Source organism: Aotus nancymaae, unplaced genomic scaffold (assembly GCF_030222135.1).
Source record: "Aotus nancymaae isolate 86718 unplaced genomic scaffold, 86718_ANA_hifiasm-v0.15.2.pri h1tg000040l, whole genome shotgun sequence".
Taxonomy (NCBI): domain Eukaryota; kingdom Metazoa; phylum Chordata; class Mammalia; order Primates; family Aotidae; genus Aotus; species Aotus nancymaae.
In genome coordinates, this window is record NW_026988454.1 from 77,407,140 (window position 1) to 77,426,132 (window position 18,993).

General features: G+C 43.0%; 1 protein-coding gene across 2 annotated transcripts in view; it reads left to right on the plus strand.

The window, feature by feature from the left end:
- The window catches only part of GABRR1 (gamma-aminobutyric acid type A receptor subunit rho1), a 40,015-nt gene extending 23,330 nt beyond the window's left edge, over positions 1 to 16,685 (plus strand). For both annotated transcript variants that reach the window (XM_012444304.2, XM_012444305.2), the window contains exons 6-10: positions 4,897 to 4,979; positions 8,731 to 8,871; positions 12,477 to 12,629; positions 14,045 to 14,241; positions 15,137 to 16,685. In XM_012444304.2, the coding sequence (XP_012299727.1) occupies positions 4,897 to 4,979; positions 8,731 to 8,871; positions 12,477 to 12,629; positions 14,045 to 14,241; positions 15,137 to 15,430 (868 nt within the window). In that variant the 3' untranslated portion in view covers positions 15,431 to 16,685. The remainder of the gene's footprint in view (positions 1 to 4,896; positions 4,980 to 8,730; positions 8,872 to 12,476; positions 12,630 to 14,044; positions 14,242 to 15,136) is intronic.
- The last annotated feature ends 2,308 nt before the right edge of the window (positions 16,686 to 18,993 follow it).

Genomic DNA, 18,993 nt, shown 5'->3' on the forward strand with positions numbered 1-18,993 from the left:
GAGTTCTTCAGGTCAGCAAATGTATTTCTCAGTTCCAGGATTTCTGTTTGATTTTCACTGTTGTTGCTATTTCAATCTCTTTGTGAAATTTCTCTGATAAATTTCTGAATTGCTTTTTTGTGTTATTTTGGATAGAACTACATTTCCTTAAACTTGCTCTTTTGGATTCTTGTCAGAGAGGTTACAAATCATGGTCTTGTTGGGGGTCCCCTTTTGGGGAGGTCATAGTTCCTGTTTGCTGTTGTTTCTTGTTGGTATACATCTATGTCTTTGCATTGAAGGATGAGTTATTTATTCCAGTTTTCTCTGTCCAGTTAGTTTTGTTTTTTATTGACTAATTTGCTTAGTGAATCTGTCCCTAGATTGCTGCCTCCTTTTCGGCTCTAGGTGGCACCTACAGCCCAGGTTCGCCTTGCTCCAGTAACTGGTCCGTCTGTGCACTGCCTGTCCTGAATGTGGGAGGTCCTGAAGGGACTATCACTGCAGTGTGTGAAGGCTGGCGAGGGATTCGTACCCAGGGGACCTGCAGAATGTTCTTCCTGCAGTACTGCTGAACAGCCACTTTGATTTGGCATCTCCTTTGGTCAAGTTATGGAGCATAGCGTCCAGGCTGGAGATGGTAGTTCTGCCTCCCCTTTGTCTCTGCCTGTTCTCAGGGCTATTTCTCCCTTCAGGCAATCATGATGCTTCCCGTGGGTTAAGGCAAGGACAAGTCTCCTGCCAGGGAACCCAAGAAGATAGAGAAGCTGATTGATCACCTCGATTTCACTTTTTCCAGTGTAGAAATCATGAGTTGTGGGAAAGATTTTCCATGTATTTGGTGACAGGTAAAAAGGGAGAGAGGAGCATTAGGAATGTGTAAGTCCAGTTCTCCTGCTGTCAGCTCAGTTTTTCTATTTCTCTGTGGCCTAGGGAACTGTCTCATCCTCATCCACGAGCTCTGGGTTGTTGCTGGTGAAAATCTCGGCGTGTTACATTTGTTTTTGATTTTCTGTGGTAGGAAGTGAAGCAGCTTGCCTCTAGGCCACCATTTTGGAACTGGAAGCTATTATTTATGTTTTTAATGTGACATTTAATTTTGGTGTTTAATAATGACTGTGCTTAACAACTGGCTCACAATTTTCCTGAAAATCTAGCAATCAGCTCCCAAAAGCTTGTAGAAGTCTAGTCCAGTGCACCACTGGACTAGAAGGGGGTAGAAAATCTTTTATATGTTCAGAATAAAAATCCTCAGGAAGCCTCACTCACCAGGAAAACACCTCCTTTCCCTCTCTGTGCCTAAAAACAGATGAGTTGATTTCTCATTGCAAATAAAGTTATGAGTTTGTTTGATTTAAATGAAAAAAAAAAAAAAAAGAGATCTAAGTTACTGAAGACCACCACTTTGAAATTTATTTTAAGGAAAACATGTCAACTCTGTCAGCAACTGGCCAGCTCCTAAAATACATACTAATTTACCATCTCCTCACTTCATTCACTCATTGATTACTTCAGCAGGTTCTTATTAACAGCCTCCTGGGTGCCACAGTGGCCCGTGGAGTTGTATGAACGAAAACTGTGCCAGGTTCTAACTCAAGCTCTGGGGACATGAAGACAGGGATAGAGGTCACTACCCCTCGCGGGACTGCAGGCTATGGAGGAGACAGGCATAGAACCCAGTGGTTAGGATGCAAATGAGGAATGCAGCAGGGCAGTGGGAGGAGCTGGATAACAGGGTAACGAGAACAGTTTCCTAGGCACCAGCATACAATAAAAACTGAAATCCACAAGTGAGATGCTCTGTTATGCTTGGTAGATTTTACTGAGGTAATATTGAAAAACCAATTCCATGACTTTTGAATCCCTAGTCAACTTCAAGATATAAAAGGGTCAATGAGGCTGAGTGTGGTAGCTCAGGCCTGTAATCCCAGCACTTTGGAAGACTGAGGCAGGTGAATCATCTGAAGTCAGGGGTTCGAGACCAGCCTGGCCAATGTGGCGAAACCCCATCTCTACTAAAAATACAGAAATTAGCCAGGCATGGTGGCACATGTCTATAGTCCCAGCTGCTCAGGAGGCTGAGGCAGAAGAATTGCTTGAACCCGGGAGGCGGAGGTTGCAGTGAGCCGAGATTGCTCCACTGTGCTCCAGCCTGGGCAACAGAGCAAACCTCTGTCTGAAAAAAGAAGAAGGAGTCAATGACAGTGGGAGAATGGAAAGATTTATGAAATTTTCTCAGGAGAGCTTTGTGGGCACGCTGTGAGTGGGCCTTCACTGGAATCTCTCACAGAGCTTGGAGTGTGTGTGCCTGCAGTCTGGGACACTGTGCATTTAGGTGGGAGAGAAGAGCTGTCTGACCACCTGGGGGCAGACCCAGAAGTTTTTGCCGTGGTGGGATCAGTCTGTATTGATCTGTAAGTGTATGTGGAGTGGATGGTGGGTGAACTAAGAGCTGGAGAATGGAAACCTGCAGGGTGGAGGCCCAATCACGGGAGTGAGGAAGCCAGGAAAGAAAGTATCAGTTTCCGGGCCGGGCGTGGTGGCTCCAGCCTGTAATCCCAGTACTTTGGTAGGCTGAGGCAGGCAGATCACTTGATGTCAGGGGTTCGAGACCAGCCTGACCAACATATGGAGAAACCACATCTCCACTAAAAAAATACAAAATTAGCCGGGCGTGGTGATGCATGCCTGTAATCCCAGCTACTTGGAAGACTGAGGCTGGAGAATTGTTGAACACAGGAGGTGGAGGTTGCAGTGAGCTGAGATCACACCACCGCACTCCACCCTGGGCAACAAGAGCCAAAGTCCATTTCAAAAAAAAAAAAAGTATCAGCTTCCACCAGGTAGCAGGCCCAGAAAGCAGGAAGCTGCCCAGCCACAGAACTGTCCTATGCCCACCTCCCTGTCTCCTCACACTTCCACCTGTGTGGGAGGAGATCGGAGATGGGCAGAAACTGACCACTCAAATGCCAACTTTTTATCTTAGTTGAGGAGGGGCAGCAGAAGTCTTCATTTGAATGAACTTTGAAGCTGATGAATACCTCAGGCTGAAACTCTTGATCCCTGAATTAAGGTGTGGTTTGTGACTTAAGAGGGTTTTGACTATTACATGAGAGTGAGCAGAAGAGCCACGGGACCTGCCAAGTTTCTGTCCAGGGCAGGGAAAAGCCTCTCCAGTGAATTAATTTAAAGGAACTTGTGGCAACAAGAATAAACATGGGCTTTGATTACATCACAAATGGTTGTTTTATGTAGAGGTTATACAGAGAGAAGCGAGTCAGAGTGGGAAGACCCATTCTGATAATGTCTGTAATTCTGAAAACATCTCTTCCTGTACCAACTAACAGAAAGAGAAGGGGTATTCAGTCCCCTGGTTCGTAGCAAAACATATCCTGCACTGGGCATTCCATGTCCCTAAAGTTAGCTCCAGTGTCCCCAAAGTTAGTTCTTAGCTTATTTCATGTTGGTGATGACAGCGGGCATCATTATGCAATGATGTACCCATAGAAGTGGAAGTCCACCCATTGGGCATCGAGTCAGCTGCCAGCCTGACCCCCACCCTGACCCGCATACTCTAACATGCCCTGTTTATCAGGATTTCAAGAGGACATAAGACCACCCAGCTACGGGCCATCAAAAATGCCTCATACATAGAATACAACCATCCCATCCTCAAAGCAGTGGAAAAAGTGAGGCAAATATTTGAATAACTCCATTTCAAGAATGCTCTTTTCCTTGAAACTTCCATTTAAATTAAAAGTGACTTTTTTCTTTTTGACCATGAATTATCCATATAATTTCCACAGCTTTTACGTAGCAAATATTGCGTAGTTGAAGGAAAAGTAGTATATTCAGCACCAGCGAACAAGTGTTAATTATGTCCTGCTGTGAAATTCCCCACTGGATAAGAGGCCTTTCACCTACGAAGAATGATTTGTATGTGTTTGGCTTTTAATACAGAAGCCTCTTTTCCTGTGTAAACTCTGAAATAAAATCACTCAATGCCAGTAAGTGCTTGCCTGTTAACACAATAAGACTTTCAGTGTTTTTCCGTTACTTTGATCTCCAAGGAATTATCCACTAACAACATATATGTCCACTAGTAAATACAATTAGCAATCGAAAAATATCAACATTGTTAAAAAGAAAGTGCCAAGCTCGGCAACCTGCATGAGTGTACGCAGTATTGTATACAATACTGAATATCAATAAAATAAATAAAAGAACTGGAATTTATCTGAAACAGGAGAACAATATATGCTCCCAGGGCTTCTTTTAAGAAACTGTATCGGCTGGTCATGTTGGCTCACGCCTGTAATCCCAGCACTTTGGGAGGCCAAGGCGGGCGGAGCATGAGGTCAAGAGATCGAGACCATCCTGGTCAACATGGTGAAACCCCATCTCTACTAAAAATACAAAAAAATTAGCTGGGCGTGGTGGTGCACACTCTAGTCCCAGCTACTCGGGAGGCTGAGGCAGGAGAATTGCTTGAACCCAGGAGGCAGAGATTGCAGTGAGCCGAGATCGCGCCACTGCACTCCAGCCTGGGAAACAGTGTGAGACTCTGTCTCAAAAAAACAAAAAAAACAAAAAAAACCCCATATCATGTTTTTATTTCACATTGTTATATTGATTGAGACCACTGCTTCTTTAAAATGATTGAAAGTGATAGGAGTTAGCAGAGACGTTCTATTTGCCTCACACTGACCCTTGGGTTAAACATAAATGCCTAAAAGTACTCCAGTGAGGGTATCATTCATAAGCCATGTGTCTAAATCCTGACACATCGCTTTTGAAGTATGAGAAGGAGGCAGTTACCATATTGGAAGGAAGCAAAGGCCTTTTCTGCTTGTTTTGTCATTTTGCACTTGTCTTTTGCAGGCTCTGAATAAATCAATTTTGTCTTTGTGGCCCTAGGGTTACAGTAACTGCAATGTGCAACATGGACTTCAGCCGATTTCCCTTGGACACACAAACGTGCTCTCTTGAAATTGAAAGCTGTGAGTAGACTTGTGCCCAGGGATCAGCACACAACTCCTGATAATTCTGAACACCTCTAACTCTCAACTGCAGGAACAGTGTGTATTTCTTATTCATGACAATACTTTTAAAGTAATTTTTTAGATTGAAGCTAGGTCTAGGGTAATTTTACGAATCAGGAACAAATTTGGGACTAAAACCTTCCATTGCCATAACTGATCTTTTTAATGCCCTGTGGCAATGGTTTTAAACTTTGTTCTATTGAATCAGGATAACTGCTTGAGGAGGGGAAGTAGAGAGCTAAGTGAATATGGGTCTCCTTCCAAGCCCTTTGCTTAGCGTGCGCACACACACACACACACAGACATGCATGCAAATTCATCCAGAAAGCTCATTTTTTATGTGTTTTATTGCTCTTCTAAATGTGATTTCTGCTGAAGAAAGATTTCCTGGCCAAAACAAGTTTGACAATAGTTGCCCCCTAGGGAACTGCCACTGTGAGTTCCCGTGGTGGCTGAGACTCTCAGGCACAACAAGGGATTTCAGGAAGGTTGCACACACACAGATGTCCTGAAAAAGCTAAAAACCAGGCCCTAACACACCATTGGTGCAGGCAACAAAAGAAAAAACACGCAAATTAGACTATATGAAAATTGTTAATTTTGTGCATCGACATTATCAAAAGATTAAAAGGGCAACCCACAAATGGGAGAATATTTTGGCAAATCATCATCTGATAAGGGATTGATATCCAGAATATAAAGAGAACAACTAAAACTCAACAACAACAACAGCAAAACAGATAACTTGCTTAAAAAATGGACAAAGAACTTGAATAGACATTTCGCCAAAGAAGATACACAAATGGCCAAGAAGCACATGAAAAGATGTTCAACATCACTAATCATTAGGAAACTGCAAACCAAAACTGCAATGAGTTACACTTACTGGATGAATACTGTCAACAAAACAGAAAACAATGCTGGGAGGATGTGAATAAATTAGAACCTTTATGCTTCATGGGTAGGAATGTAAAATGGTGCAGCCACTGTGGAGAGCAGCTCCTCAAAAATTAAAGCAATGACTGGGCACTGTTGCTCACACCTGTAATCCTAGCACTGTGGGTGATTGGGGTAACAGGATCACTTAAGCCCAGAAGCTGAAGACCAGCTTGGGCAACATAGCAAGACCCTGTCTCTACAAAAAATACAAATATGTGTCGGGTGTGGTGGCCGGCACCTGTGGTCCCAGCTTCTCTGGAGGCTGAGGCAGGTGGATCACTTAAGCCCAAGAGCCTGAGGCTACAGTGAGCCTTGATTGTACCACTGCACTCCAGCCTGGGTAAAAAAGAAAGATCCCCATCTCTTAAAAAAAAAAAAAAATTAAAACAAGAACATATGATCCAGCAAATCCATTTCTGGATATATAACCAAAATAATTGAAAGCAAGGTCTTGAAAAGGTACTTGTATACTCATATTTATAGCAGTTTTATTCACAATTGCTAAAACATGAAACAACCCAAGTGTCCATCAATGAATGAATGGATACACAGAATGTGGTAATGCATACAGTGGAAGAGTGTTCAGCCTTAAAAAACAAGGATTTAGCGTAGTCAAAATTATAGAGACAGAAAGTAGAATGGTGTTTGCCAGAGGCTGGCGGGAGAGGGAGTGAGGATGAGGGGTTATTGTTAAACGGGTACAGAGTTTCAGTTTGGGAAGATGAAAAGAGAGACAGATGGTGGTATGACCATCATAATGGTTGTATTTATGTAGTAATGTAGTACAACATAAATACTACATGAAAATTTAAAAATGCTGTGCATCAAAATATTATCAACAGAGTAAAATGCAACCCACAATGGGAGAATATACATTGGCAAATGATATATCCAACCATAATAATGGTTGTATTTGTGTAGTAATTTTCATGTAGTATAATTTTCATTGTATGTATCATGCATCATAATTACAACACTAAGAATGTAGTGGAATACCACTGAAGTCTACACTAAAGAATGGTTAAGATGGTAAATTTTGTGTTATGTATATTTTAACACAACACACACAGACACGCACACACACCAGAAACCAGACCACAGAAAGATCCAGGCTGAGGCAGTATAAAATGACCCGCATGCATCTCTGCCCTCCTCTACATGTTCGCTCCATTCTCCTCCCTGCCAAAACACTTCCTCTGACAGCACCGTGGACACCCTCACGACTCCTACACTTCTCCTGAACGCTGCACTCCCTGGCAGTGTGAAAGCCCTAGTGAGGATTCTCACTGGTCCAGGGCACGTTGTAAGCCAGCCTGGGCTTGTGGTAGTAGATCAGGTGTCCTCTGGCTCCAGTCATCTAGGACCAAGGAGTGCAGGGCTGTTGACATCACACACCACTGGGGCCAAAGGGACAGCTGCGTAGGGCAGTGAATATGGGGAAAGGGTGTAATAAAACCCAGGACCAAGGGAGTGGCTACTTATTGCACTGTGGCTTTACCTCTGCCTTGTCATCCAGCCCTCACAAGACCCTGGTGAGCAGGTTATCATCATACAAAGGAAGGACAGAGCTTGGTGGCAGAGCCACCCTGAAATACTGAGTTCACTGGCTCCAGAACTTAGTTTTCCCCACTATGCCTGGGCAGCTTCTGCCTCCATCTGCAATGTAGCCTTCTTTCAGGTTGTATTGTCCATGGCTCCACCAAATAAACAGAACCAGTAAGATATACAGAGTAGAGACTTATTGCAAGGAAGTAGCTTGTGGGATTGTGGGGGCTAGCTAAGAGTCCCCATTTACAGGCGGACCATCAGGAGAGCAGGAGGGACGGTCTGGCAGGAGCAGATGCCGGAGTCGACAGGTGGAATTTCTTCTTCCAGGAAGCCTCAGCTCTGATCCTAAAGCCTTTCACCTGATGGAATCAGGCCCACCCAGATCATCCAGGAAAATCCCCTTTAAAGTCCACTGGTTTTAGACATTAGTCACATCTACAAAACACTTTTACAGATTAGTGTTGATTGCATAATTGGGTACCATAGCCAAGCCAAGGTGACACATGAAACTGACCATTACACAGGTCAAGAGTTAGAAAACAGGAATAAAATAGTTCCTGGAAGGAACTGTTTACACATAAGCAGACTGGACTGGCAGTGCCATGAAGCTTTTCCTCAGTTAGGCTGTAGGTAGGTTTGTTCACTGGGAGTTCACTGGAAGCAGGTGAGAGAAGGGGAAATGGTAGCACCAGAAAGTGATCATGGAGTCACTTCAACTTTACCCTGAGTAGGAGTGACTGGAGTCTCACAGAGAAGGCACTTGTTCCACTCCCATCTCTTTATGGATCTTTTCTTGCTAAAATGCAGCCTTTATTACCTGATAGGGTTTACAGGTGTTTGCCATTAATTGATGAGTCGCTGCACTTTGAAAGAAGAAAGTTTATAAGGCTGAGTCATATGAAATGTTGCCAATATTTAACCATTTCTGACCTACAAAAAGAGCAATTTCATTTGATTTAACCTAATAAATGGCAGGCCGAATTGCAGGGTGAACCTTTTGCAGCAGTTATGAGCATTTGGGGTTGAGAACTTTGCTCTGATGACTTTTAGAAGAGTGGAGAGAATTAGATGTGTCTTTTGGGATATTGCTTTGCTTTGTTTAGACTGTGGTTTGTTTTTCAAACTATCATACCACAATCCCAGTAGTCAGTGCAGAAAGTCAGGACACAGGTTCCACATAGCCCCACAGACCATCCTGTCTTGCCTGGCTCCTGTCTTTCAGATGCCTATACAGAAGATGACCTCATGCTGTACTGGAAAAAAGGCAACGACTCCTTGAAGACAGATGAACGAATCTCACTCTCCCAGTTCCTCATTCAGGAATTCCACACCACCACCAAACTGGCTTTCTACAGCAGCACAGGTAATTGTGGGGTGAGGGCTGAGAGTCAGGGCAGCTTCAGCTTGGCCTCAGAGGTTCACCCTCTATTATAGGAAAGGTTTGAATTGGTTGTCAAGTGAGCAGTGTCACTTATATTTGAAACTAAAGACAGAGGCTGGGTGCAGTGGCTTATGCCTATTATCCCAGGACTTTGGGAGGCCAAGGTGGGTGGATAGCTTGAGCTCAGGAGTTCAAGACCAGCCTGGCCAACATGGCGAGACTCAGTCTCTACTAAAAATACAAAAATTAGCTGAGTGTGGTGGCTTATGCCTGTAGTCCCAGCTACCTGGAAGGCTGAGGTAGGAGATCCCTTGAGCCCTAGAATAAAAGGTTACAGTGAGCCGAGATCACGCCACTGCACTCCAGCCTGGGCAACAGAGTGAGACCCTGTCTCAAAAAAAGAAAAAAAAGAAAGAAAGAAAGAAAAGAAAAGAAGCTAAAGACAGAAATCGTAAGTGAAATCTATCTAGTGGGTAGCAAGCAGTAGGTGGAAGTGATTTTTTTTATACCACCAATGCATCAGAGTAATAACCTAAAAAAACCAGTAAGGACTTAAAACATAAGCTGCGTGAGTAGGTTTTTTGAGACAATCGCATTGCCAGCTTAGTAACTGGCATCTCAGCCATGATATGCTGATCCGAGCCCCCTCCTTGACAGCAAGAAACAAATACAGTTCGGGTCTGTTGTTCTCCATTTACATTCTCCCTGCTCCTGCCAGCCCCTTGGGGTTGCTCCACTCTTGACCAGCCTGCTCTTGCTACGCTGCTTGCATAGCCCCTCCTGGTGACTCTCAGAATTCTAAGTCTCAGTGCAGGAACCACTGGTCAGTTCCCTGTGGACCCAGTTGTTCCTTTTTTGAACCAAGGGTCAGGTCAGGCTCACACCCTCCTGTTGCCTGAGGTCATGCACCGTGACCTCTCTCCTGGGAGCTTGCCTGCGCTACTTAAATAGCTGAGGTTAACTTGCTCTATTTCTTGCCTCTTTTTTTTAAAAAAATTTCAGGCCAGGTGAGGTGGCTCATGCCTGTAATCCCAGCACTTTGGGAGGCTGAGGTAGGTGGGTCATCTGAGGTCAGGAGTTCGAGACCAGCCTGACCAACATGGAGAAACTCCGTCTCTACTAAAAATACAAAATTAGCCAGGTGTGGTGGCCTATGCCTACAATCCCCAGCTACTCAGGAGGTTGAGGCAGGAGAATCGCTTGTACCCTGGAGGTGGAGGTTGTGGTGAGCCAAAATCGCACTATTGCACTCCAGCCTGGGCAACAAGAGTGAAACTCCATCTCAAAAAAAATGTTTGGTAGTTTTATTGATACAAGTGGGTTTTGATTACATGGATGAATTGTATAGTGGTGAAGTCTAAGATTTTAGTACATCTGTCACTGAGTGGTGTACATTATACCCAATAAGTAGTTTTTCATCCCTCACTCTCCTCCTACCCTCCCCACTTCTGAGTCTCCAGTGTGCACTATGCCGCTATGCCTTTGGGTTCCCATAGCTTACCTCCCACTTATAAGTGAGAACATGTTGAATTTGCTTTTCACTTCCTGAGTTATTTCACCTAGAATAATGGCTTCCAGTTCCATCCAAGTTACTGCAAAAGACATTATTTCATCCTTTTTTATGGGCGAGTGGTATTCCATGGTGTGTACATACCATATTCTCTTTATCTGCTCATCTGTGGATGGGCACTCAGGTTGATTGCATAGCTTTGCAATTGTGAATTGTGCTTCTTGCCTTCTTTTCATCAGTCACCTTTCAGGACGATTTTGCTCAAATCTTCATGCAGTTTCTATGGCTAAAATCTTGCACAATTGATGCACAGAGGGCGCATTCTTTTTAAGTACCCACATGGTCTTTCTAATCTGTAAGAGAGAGCGCCAACCTAGCACTGCAGTCCAGCACATCTTATCTTCTTATCCATCACCAAAAGTGTTGGTTCCTTGGACGACCCCTGCTCTTTTGACCCACGGCATTCTAACAGTCCCTCTGCAGTAGCTTGCTGGTAACCAGAGGCATGCCCCATGCATTATAATAACCCAGGATGCCAAGTTTCCAAGTTCATATTGCCAAGTCCCCATCCATCTTGTTTTCAGTCCTAGGCATCTCCCGCATATAAGGCCTTTTCCTTTTCTTTCCTTCATCCTCACTTTCTCTTCAACTCCTCCAGGTATGTTTTCCTTGTAAGGAACACAAAAGAAGAGCTACAATGTAGCTGGACCTGTGATTGTTCACTCTGTTCCTAAATGCAATGTTGTGTTTAACTTTTTTTTTTTTTTTTGAGACGGAGTTTCGCTTTTGTTACACAGGCTGGAGTGCAATGGCACGATCTCGGCTCACCGCAACCTCCGCCTCCTGGGTTCAGGCCATACTCCTGCCTCAGCCTCCTGAGTAGCTGGGATTACAGGCACGTGCTACCATGCCCAGCTAATTTTTTTGTATTTTTAGTAGAGACGGGGTTTCTCCATGTTGACCAGGATGGTCTCGATCTCTTGACCTCGTGATCCACCTGCCTCGGCCTTCCAAAGTGCTGGGATTACAGGCTTGAGCCACCGCGCCCGGCCTTAACTTTCTTTTTAAACTTAAAGCATGTTTCTCCCCATAAAGAAACCCAAAGAGATTGTTTAAATCAGTGCTTCTCAAACTTTGATGTGCATAGGAACTACGTGGGGAACATATATATATATATATACACACACATATATATATATATATATATATACACATACATATATATATATATATATAATTTTTTTCTAATAGAGACAGGGTCTTACTCTGTGGCTCAGGCTGAAGTGCAGTGGGGTGATCGTAGCTCACTGTCACCTCCAACTCCTGGGCTCAAGCGATCCTCCCGTCTTGGCCTCCCAAAGTGTTGGGCTTATAGGTGTGAGCCACTGTGCCCAGCAGAGAATATTGTTAAATGGATGTTCCAATTAAGTAGGTCTGGGGTGGGGTCCAGGAATCTGCGTTTATAACAAACTCCCAGGTGACAGTGAGGTTGCTGGGCCCTAGACCAGGTAATAGGAGAAACAGGAGTTTAAATGAGCCAGGTGTGGTGGTGGTTCATACCTGTAATCTCAGCACTTGAGAGGCTGGAGTGGGTGGATCACTTGAAGCCAGGAGTTCGAGGCCAGCCTGGTGAACATAGCAAGACCCAGGCTCTACCAAAAAAATTTAAAATTAGCTGGGTGTAGTGGTACCAGCTACTCGGGAGGGTGAGGCGGGAGGATTGCTTGCACCCAGGAGTTTGAGGCTACATTGAGCCAAGATCGCACCACTGCACTCCAGCCTGGTGACAGAGCAAGACCCTGTCTCAAAAAGAGAAAAAAAGTTTAAATGATCTTATGATCTTTTCAGGGGGTTCCCTTTGTGAACAAGATAAGGGCCAAAGGTTTCTTGAGATAGATTCACCCAGGCAGTGTGTATTACTGTATAATCACTTTGTTCCATGATTTCTCTCACTTTCACCTTGTATAGGCATGGTAAGATTCCATTGGAGTGTCTAAAGCTCTTACAGTTTCCTGAATAAAATGTGTTTTAAGAAGGAGCCATGATGTGTACTGTCTTTAATTCCTGTGTCCCCCAGGCTGGTACAACCGTCTGTACATTAATTTCACGTTGCGTCGCCACATCTTCTTCTTCTTGCTCCAAACTTATTTCCCCGCCACCCTGATGGTCATGCTGTCCTGGGTGTCCTTCTGGATCGACCGCAGAGCTGTGCCTGCCAGAGTCCCCTTAGGTAAGGAATATCTCAAGTACATATTCCAAGCATCTGAAAATATAGGTATTAATAATTCTTTCCAGATAAAACCATTCTTTTCCAATTGGTTCTACACCCCTTTTGGTGTTATGACTTGGAAAAATTCAAGAGTTATTTATTTTAGGTAAAATCCCATAATTAGGACTCTATGTAGCAAAATGCTTTCCAGGACTCTACAGGTGCCCATCCAAACAGCCCACCTCTAGTCTCGTTGAAGCCACGTTCCAGGATGGGTGAGCCTGGTCTTCAGGTGCTTTCTTTGCTCACCTGCAAAATGAATCATATCCCACAACAGCGTTTCTCAAATGGTGGCTCAAGGGATCTTTGTGATAGAATCTCTGTGGGAAATTGTTAAAAATGAAGGGTCCTGGGTCTCATCTGCATCTGTAGAAAGAGAATCTCTGAGTGAGGACCAGGAACCGGCATTTTTAACAAGCTCTCCCAGTAATTATTCTATGTACTCAAGTCTGAGACTCCCTACTCGATAAGCATTCCACTTATGGCTATTTGCCATCAGCTCTTTCTCTCACCTTAAATGTCGTACCCATTTACACACACCACCATCACTCAGAGAGTTCAGGGGCTGCAGGGGAGAATGCGACGCACCAGGTTTCAGTGAAACTGGATTGGAGCTGGCCCTTAAGATGACCCCAATCCCCTGTGATTTGATGTTTGCCAAACAAATGTTCTGAGCTTCATTTGAAATCCTGGGCAAATTTCCATGGACAGATGCCATGTCCTCTAACAGTTGTTCCATAGCTTGAACAGTTACTGTGCTGAAAAGACACTGTAGTATTAAAATCTGTTTCCTGCAAATGAAGTTAACGTCATCATCCTTAGTGAAATTGACCCATGAGTCCTCAAGTGGACATTGCTGAATGGGCAGCCAGGTCCAGCATGGTGGTGGCTGCTGGGGGTGCCCTGACAGCTGTTGACACAGGCCCAGGACAACAGGACTGCACAACAAAAGCCAGGACATGATATTAAAATAAATCTCATGGGCTTCTTCCCGTTGATGGAGCAGTAGTAATAAGAAACATATATACCTGTTCATGTATGCAACCTCTTATTATTTTGTAAAAATTGAATTGAAATAAATGTTTTAATGCCAAAATGTCTGGGGTTCTTTGCAGAAGAATAGTGACACATGTGCTATGAGGAATACACAGGATACGCAGAGGGGTGAAAGGGTGGGGATGCAGGGGGAGAGAAACAGGAAGAGCTTCATGAAAAGCTAAATCTTGAAAGATGTGTAGGTGTTTGCTAGACAGTGGAGCGGGGATGAAGATATTCTAGGCTGAGGAAATAGCAGGGACAAATGAGCAGAGGCACGAAACCATCCCATGTTTGGTGAAAGACAAGCAAACACTTGTTTCTTGTTCATGTGTTTACAGGTATCACGACGGTGCTGACCATGTCCACCATCATCACGGGCGTGAACGCCTCCATGCCACGCGTCTCCTACATCAAGGCCGTGGACATCTACCTCTGGGTCAGCTTTGTGTTCGTGTTCCTCTCCGTGCTGGAGTACGCGGCTGTCAACTACCTGACCACCGTGCAGGAGCGGAAGGAACAGAAGCTGCGGGAGAAGGTGACTTTGCCATGTGCTTCTAGTGTCTGGTCAGGATGGAGCCTGATCTATCTCTGGAACCTAGGACAGGGCAGACCTTCTCTGTAAAATGGGGTCATGATACCCCCTCCTCTCACTACTTCACAGGGTTGTTGTGAAGAGCAAACAAATTGGTGTATTTCAAGTCATTGGGAAATTGACTTTGGGTGACATCTTTCATTCATTGAAACATTTATTTTGCACATACTTGGGCCAGGTCTTAGTTACATCTTAGGGAACGTCTTGGTGATGTTCATAATTTAGTGAGGGACTCCCAAGAGAAAAATAAATGACGGTTTAACATGGTGGAACAAATTATTTTTGAACATTAAGGTGTAATAAAAGAACTGTCTGGGGAAGAACACTTCTCATTCTAGGAAATCTTCCTGCATATGTAGCCTCATGCATCCTCCACCACTTCCCAGGTAATCTTCCCTCCCACCTGACTCTCCTTTCCTCCTCCAGTGTGCAGCTCAATGGTCATCTCCCCCAGCAAACTCTAACCATGTGGTAGTAATCTAGCCCCACAATGCCAATTCCCATCCCATGACAAACGCACACGTTCATGCACACTCTTGTAGTAATGTGATCTGTAAACATTTTTATCAAGGGTTCATAACAGCTTGTCCTCTCGTGGAGAACAGGGTGATCTATGAATCATGAGCATTCTTGTTGGTCTTTGGTATGGCATTGTGATATTTCCTAAGAGTCAGTATGTAGATTTTAGATCAGCAAAAATGGATACCTACCCTCGTCCCAAACTAGGAATACAAGAAACTAGAAAAAGGCAACGCCCTCCACTATGTGGTTTCTTTTGAAGGGCTTCTGAGAGATGATGCTGAGCTCACAGCCCTATATGTGTTTGCTGTGCCTGCAGCTGCCCTGCACCAGTGGGTTACCTCCGGCCCGCACCGTGATGCTGGACGGCACCTACAGTGATGGGGAGGTGAACGACCTGGACAGCTACATGCCAGAGAACGGAGAGAAGCCCGACAGGATGATGGTGCAGCTGACCCTGGCCTCAGAGAGGAGCTCCCCCCAGAGGAAAAGTCAGAGAAGCAGCTACGTGAGCATGAGAATTGACACCCACGCCATTGATAAATACTCCAGGATAATCTTTCCAGCGGCATACATTTTATTCAATTTAATATACTGGTCTATTTTCTCCTAGATGCCTGTAATTCTATAAATTTCACATTTCCATGGCATCCACTACAGAAATATCTGTATAATGAGAAAGAATGTAAGGATATGGTTTTAAAAAAATCCCAAGACCCACCCATGTTTTCACTCTCCCTTCTGCAGCTTTCCAAAGCTCCATTGACAAGACACTTACTGGTTTAATTTGCACTTATTAACCATCTGTTGAATACGCAGCATTATATGAGGTGCTGCAGGCATACGACACTGTAGCAACTGATGTTAGTTGTTACCCAGATCCCCTGGAAAAGCAAACTACCAGTGTTGTGGGCACGTTTAGTTCCACCTGTTAGACCTTCGATGCTATTCACGGAATGATTTCCTTTCCTCGAGTGTCATTATATTCTTCAGGCTAGGTGGACTTGGAAGCACCTAAAGGTCATTTGCATGAAACTCACATGCACCTAAATCCCCACTTTGACAGAAACTCATGCTTCAGTTTATACCCTATTCCCTATTTTGTATGCATCTCTGCATGTTTATTTTAATAAAAGGCAATAATAATATTCACATTATTTTTCTTTACATGCTGTGGTTCACAAGTTTTACTCCCTTACAAGAAACGCTCTTTAGACTGGTGCAATTGCTTCTGATTTTGGTGAAAGTTTCCCTGGTAGGGAAACTCTGAAGATAAGACTACATGCATGTATTTTGTCTGTTGTGTCACAGAGGTAACTAGGCTAGAAAATTTGTGTTTAAATGTTCCCTGTTTTATATAATCACCACTTCATGTATCTTCTTCTTGGAGCATGTTCTTGTTCAAAGAGAAGTTCTTTCTCAGTGATGTGATATCTTCCCTGAGGAACTTGGGTAGAGAATGATTTCTTCTGCATAAACATTTCAAGGAAATACATAATTTGTGACTACTTGTAACTCATTAGAATGAGAAATAATCACATGGTTTCTTAAGAGAAAAAGAACATCAGAAAGCAAAATAAATGGGAAGACATGACTGGACATCTGCATTTACGTTCGAAATACCAGCATTTTCTATGAACCAGAAAAATGCCATCACCTAGACCACACGGCCCAGATACCAGGCAGAAGGATGGCCCAATGGCAACTGAAATCAGGGAATGGGGTAAAGGAGAGAGTTCTAATTTGATGTATCATTTAAAAACAGTTATTTACATTATATATCTACCATAAAGATCAACCCCCACCAAACTTAATGAAACGGCATTTGTTTTATTTGAAATTCACTTTAATAAAGTGAATTATATACATAATAATGTCATCTTCATTTCAAAGTTAATTCGACTCATCACCAATACTAAATATTATGACATTTCTACACATGCCGGACTATATTCTAATTTGAAAAAACCTATTTGCATAAACCCTAATTACAATGTAATCTCCCATTATCTCCAATAAAAGCTCACCAAAAGAAAGCTTTTTGGCAAACTTGAATAAACTTAAAGGGATATAGATGAAATAGTTAAATGTTAACTATTTAAATTTTTCATTCTCACTTTAGTTTTTTGAGACAGGGTCTCACTCTGTCACCCAGGCTGGAGTGCAGTGGTGCCTTCTCAGCTCACTGCAACCTCTACCTCCCAGGCTCAAGTGATCCTCCCACCTCAGCCTCCTGCATAGCTGGAACTATAGGCATGCTTCGCCATACTCAGCTAATTTTTAAAAGTTTTTGTAGAGACAAGGTCTCATATATTGCCCAGGCTGGTCTCAAACTCCTGAGCTCAATCAGTCCTCTTACATCAGCCTCCCAAAGTACTGGGATTACAGGCATGATCCACCATGCCTGACTCCTAAATGTTAACTTTCGATATTTAAAAATCTTATTTTAAAAACACTGTTTTTTTCCATGATTGTTTTATAGAACAATTGCAATCAAACTCTTTACAAAGATCTTTGCTGCTGTTTTCTTCCTCATGATCACTAGGGCCACTGTGAGTCATCTGGAATGTATCCAGGGCACACCATCTGAACTTCCATCTATTTGTATGGGATACTCCACCATTTGAACCAGCCTATGGGATACTCTGAGTCTACTAAAGTTGCCATAGCAAAGTATCACAGACTGGGTGGCTTAAACAACAGAAATTTATTTTCTCACAGTTTAGGAGACTGAAGTCTAAGACCAAGGTGTTGGCAGACTTGGTTTCCCTGGAAGCCTTTTTTCCTGGCTTGTAGATGGCCGTCTGTCATGTGTGTGTCCTAATTTCTTTCTTATGAAGACACTGGTCATACTGGAATAGGGCCCAGGTCAATGACCTGATTTAACCATAATTACTTGTAAAGGCCTATCTCCAAATACAGCTATGTTGGGAGTTAGGGCTTCAATATATGAATTTGGGGGCCATAGGGAGACATAATTCATTCCATAACAGACACCAATGGAAATTATCAATTTGCTTAATAGTATATCTAATGCATCTTTTAGATGTTTATTCTTAATTTTTGCAACATAATCATATGCAGCATTGTTTTTTAAAGTGATATTTAAGAAACTTATTTACATGATAGTCACACCAATGATTGTGAGGAATTAGTGATTAAATTCATGTTATTAGTCTTTGTTATCTTTTCTAGCAATTCTGGGTGACCAACACGAGTATCTAAAACTAGAATCAATTGAATAATTTCCATGCTAATGTGTTTTCTTAAGGCAACACTTTTCTGTGAAAGTCATGTAATTGACAAAGAGCTCTGTAATATGATTTCGTAAGGACCCAAATATAAAGCAACTCCCTCTTTTTTGAAGGATAATTTTGGAGAAAACCACATAATATATCTGATCATCTATAGTACTTCATAGATTTTACTGGCATGAATAGGAATATTTGGTTAATAATATTGTTTGGTTAATGGGCAGGTACCATGTGTCATATTGAATATATTTTTTAATTGTTAAATTTTTTTGTAGAGACAAGATCTGTGTTGCTCAGGCCAGTCTCAAGCGAACTCCTGACCTCAAGCAATCTTTCTCGGCCTCGGCCTCCCAAAGTGCTGGGATTATAGGCATGAGCCACTGTGCCTGACTTGAATAATTAACTTTTAAAAAGTTAAAATATATTTGACTAAAACTATATCAAACATAATGTATTCTCTGTCTGGTTGTTCAGAAGGCACTGTAGGATTCTGAAGGTTTCTTATCATTGTGACACAATGTGGACATCATCCGGATGTGCAGAGGGGTTAGGCAGTAGAGAACTGGAGTTTCAGTATGCTTTAGTTTCTTTCATAATTCATACTTTATGGGAAGGGTGATGATGCTAGATCTTAGAATAAAAATGGCTTACACTTTAGGGACAATGAAACCTCACATTTGTAAACCCAGCTTTACAAAAAATACTTTCACATTCTGTTGTATTTGAACCTGAATGCAGAAATTCTAAAGGCTGAGAGAGACTAATGGAACACGCAGACAACATGGTTAATAAATGAAAGACTGTTTGTTTTTTTTTTTGAGACAGAGTTTTTCTCTGTCACCCAGGCTGGAGTGCAGTGGTGCCATCTCGGCTCACTGCAACCTCCACCTCCCGGGTTCAAGCAATACTCCTGCCTCAGCCT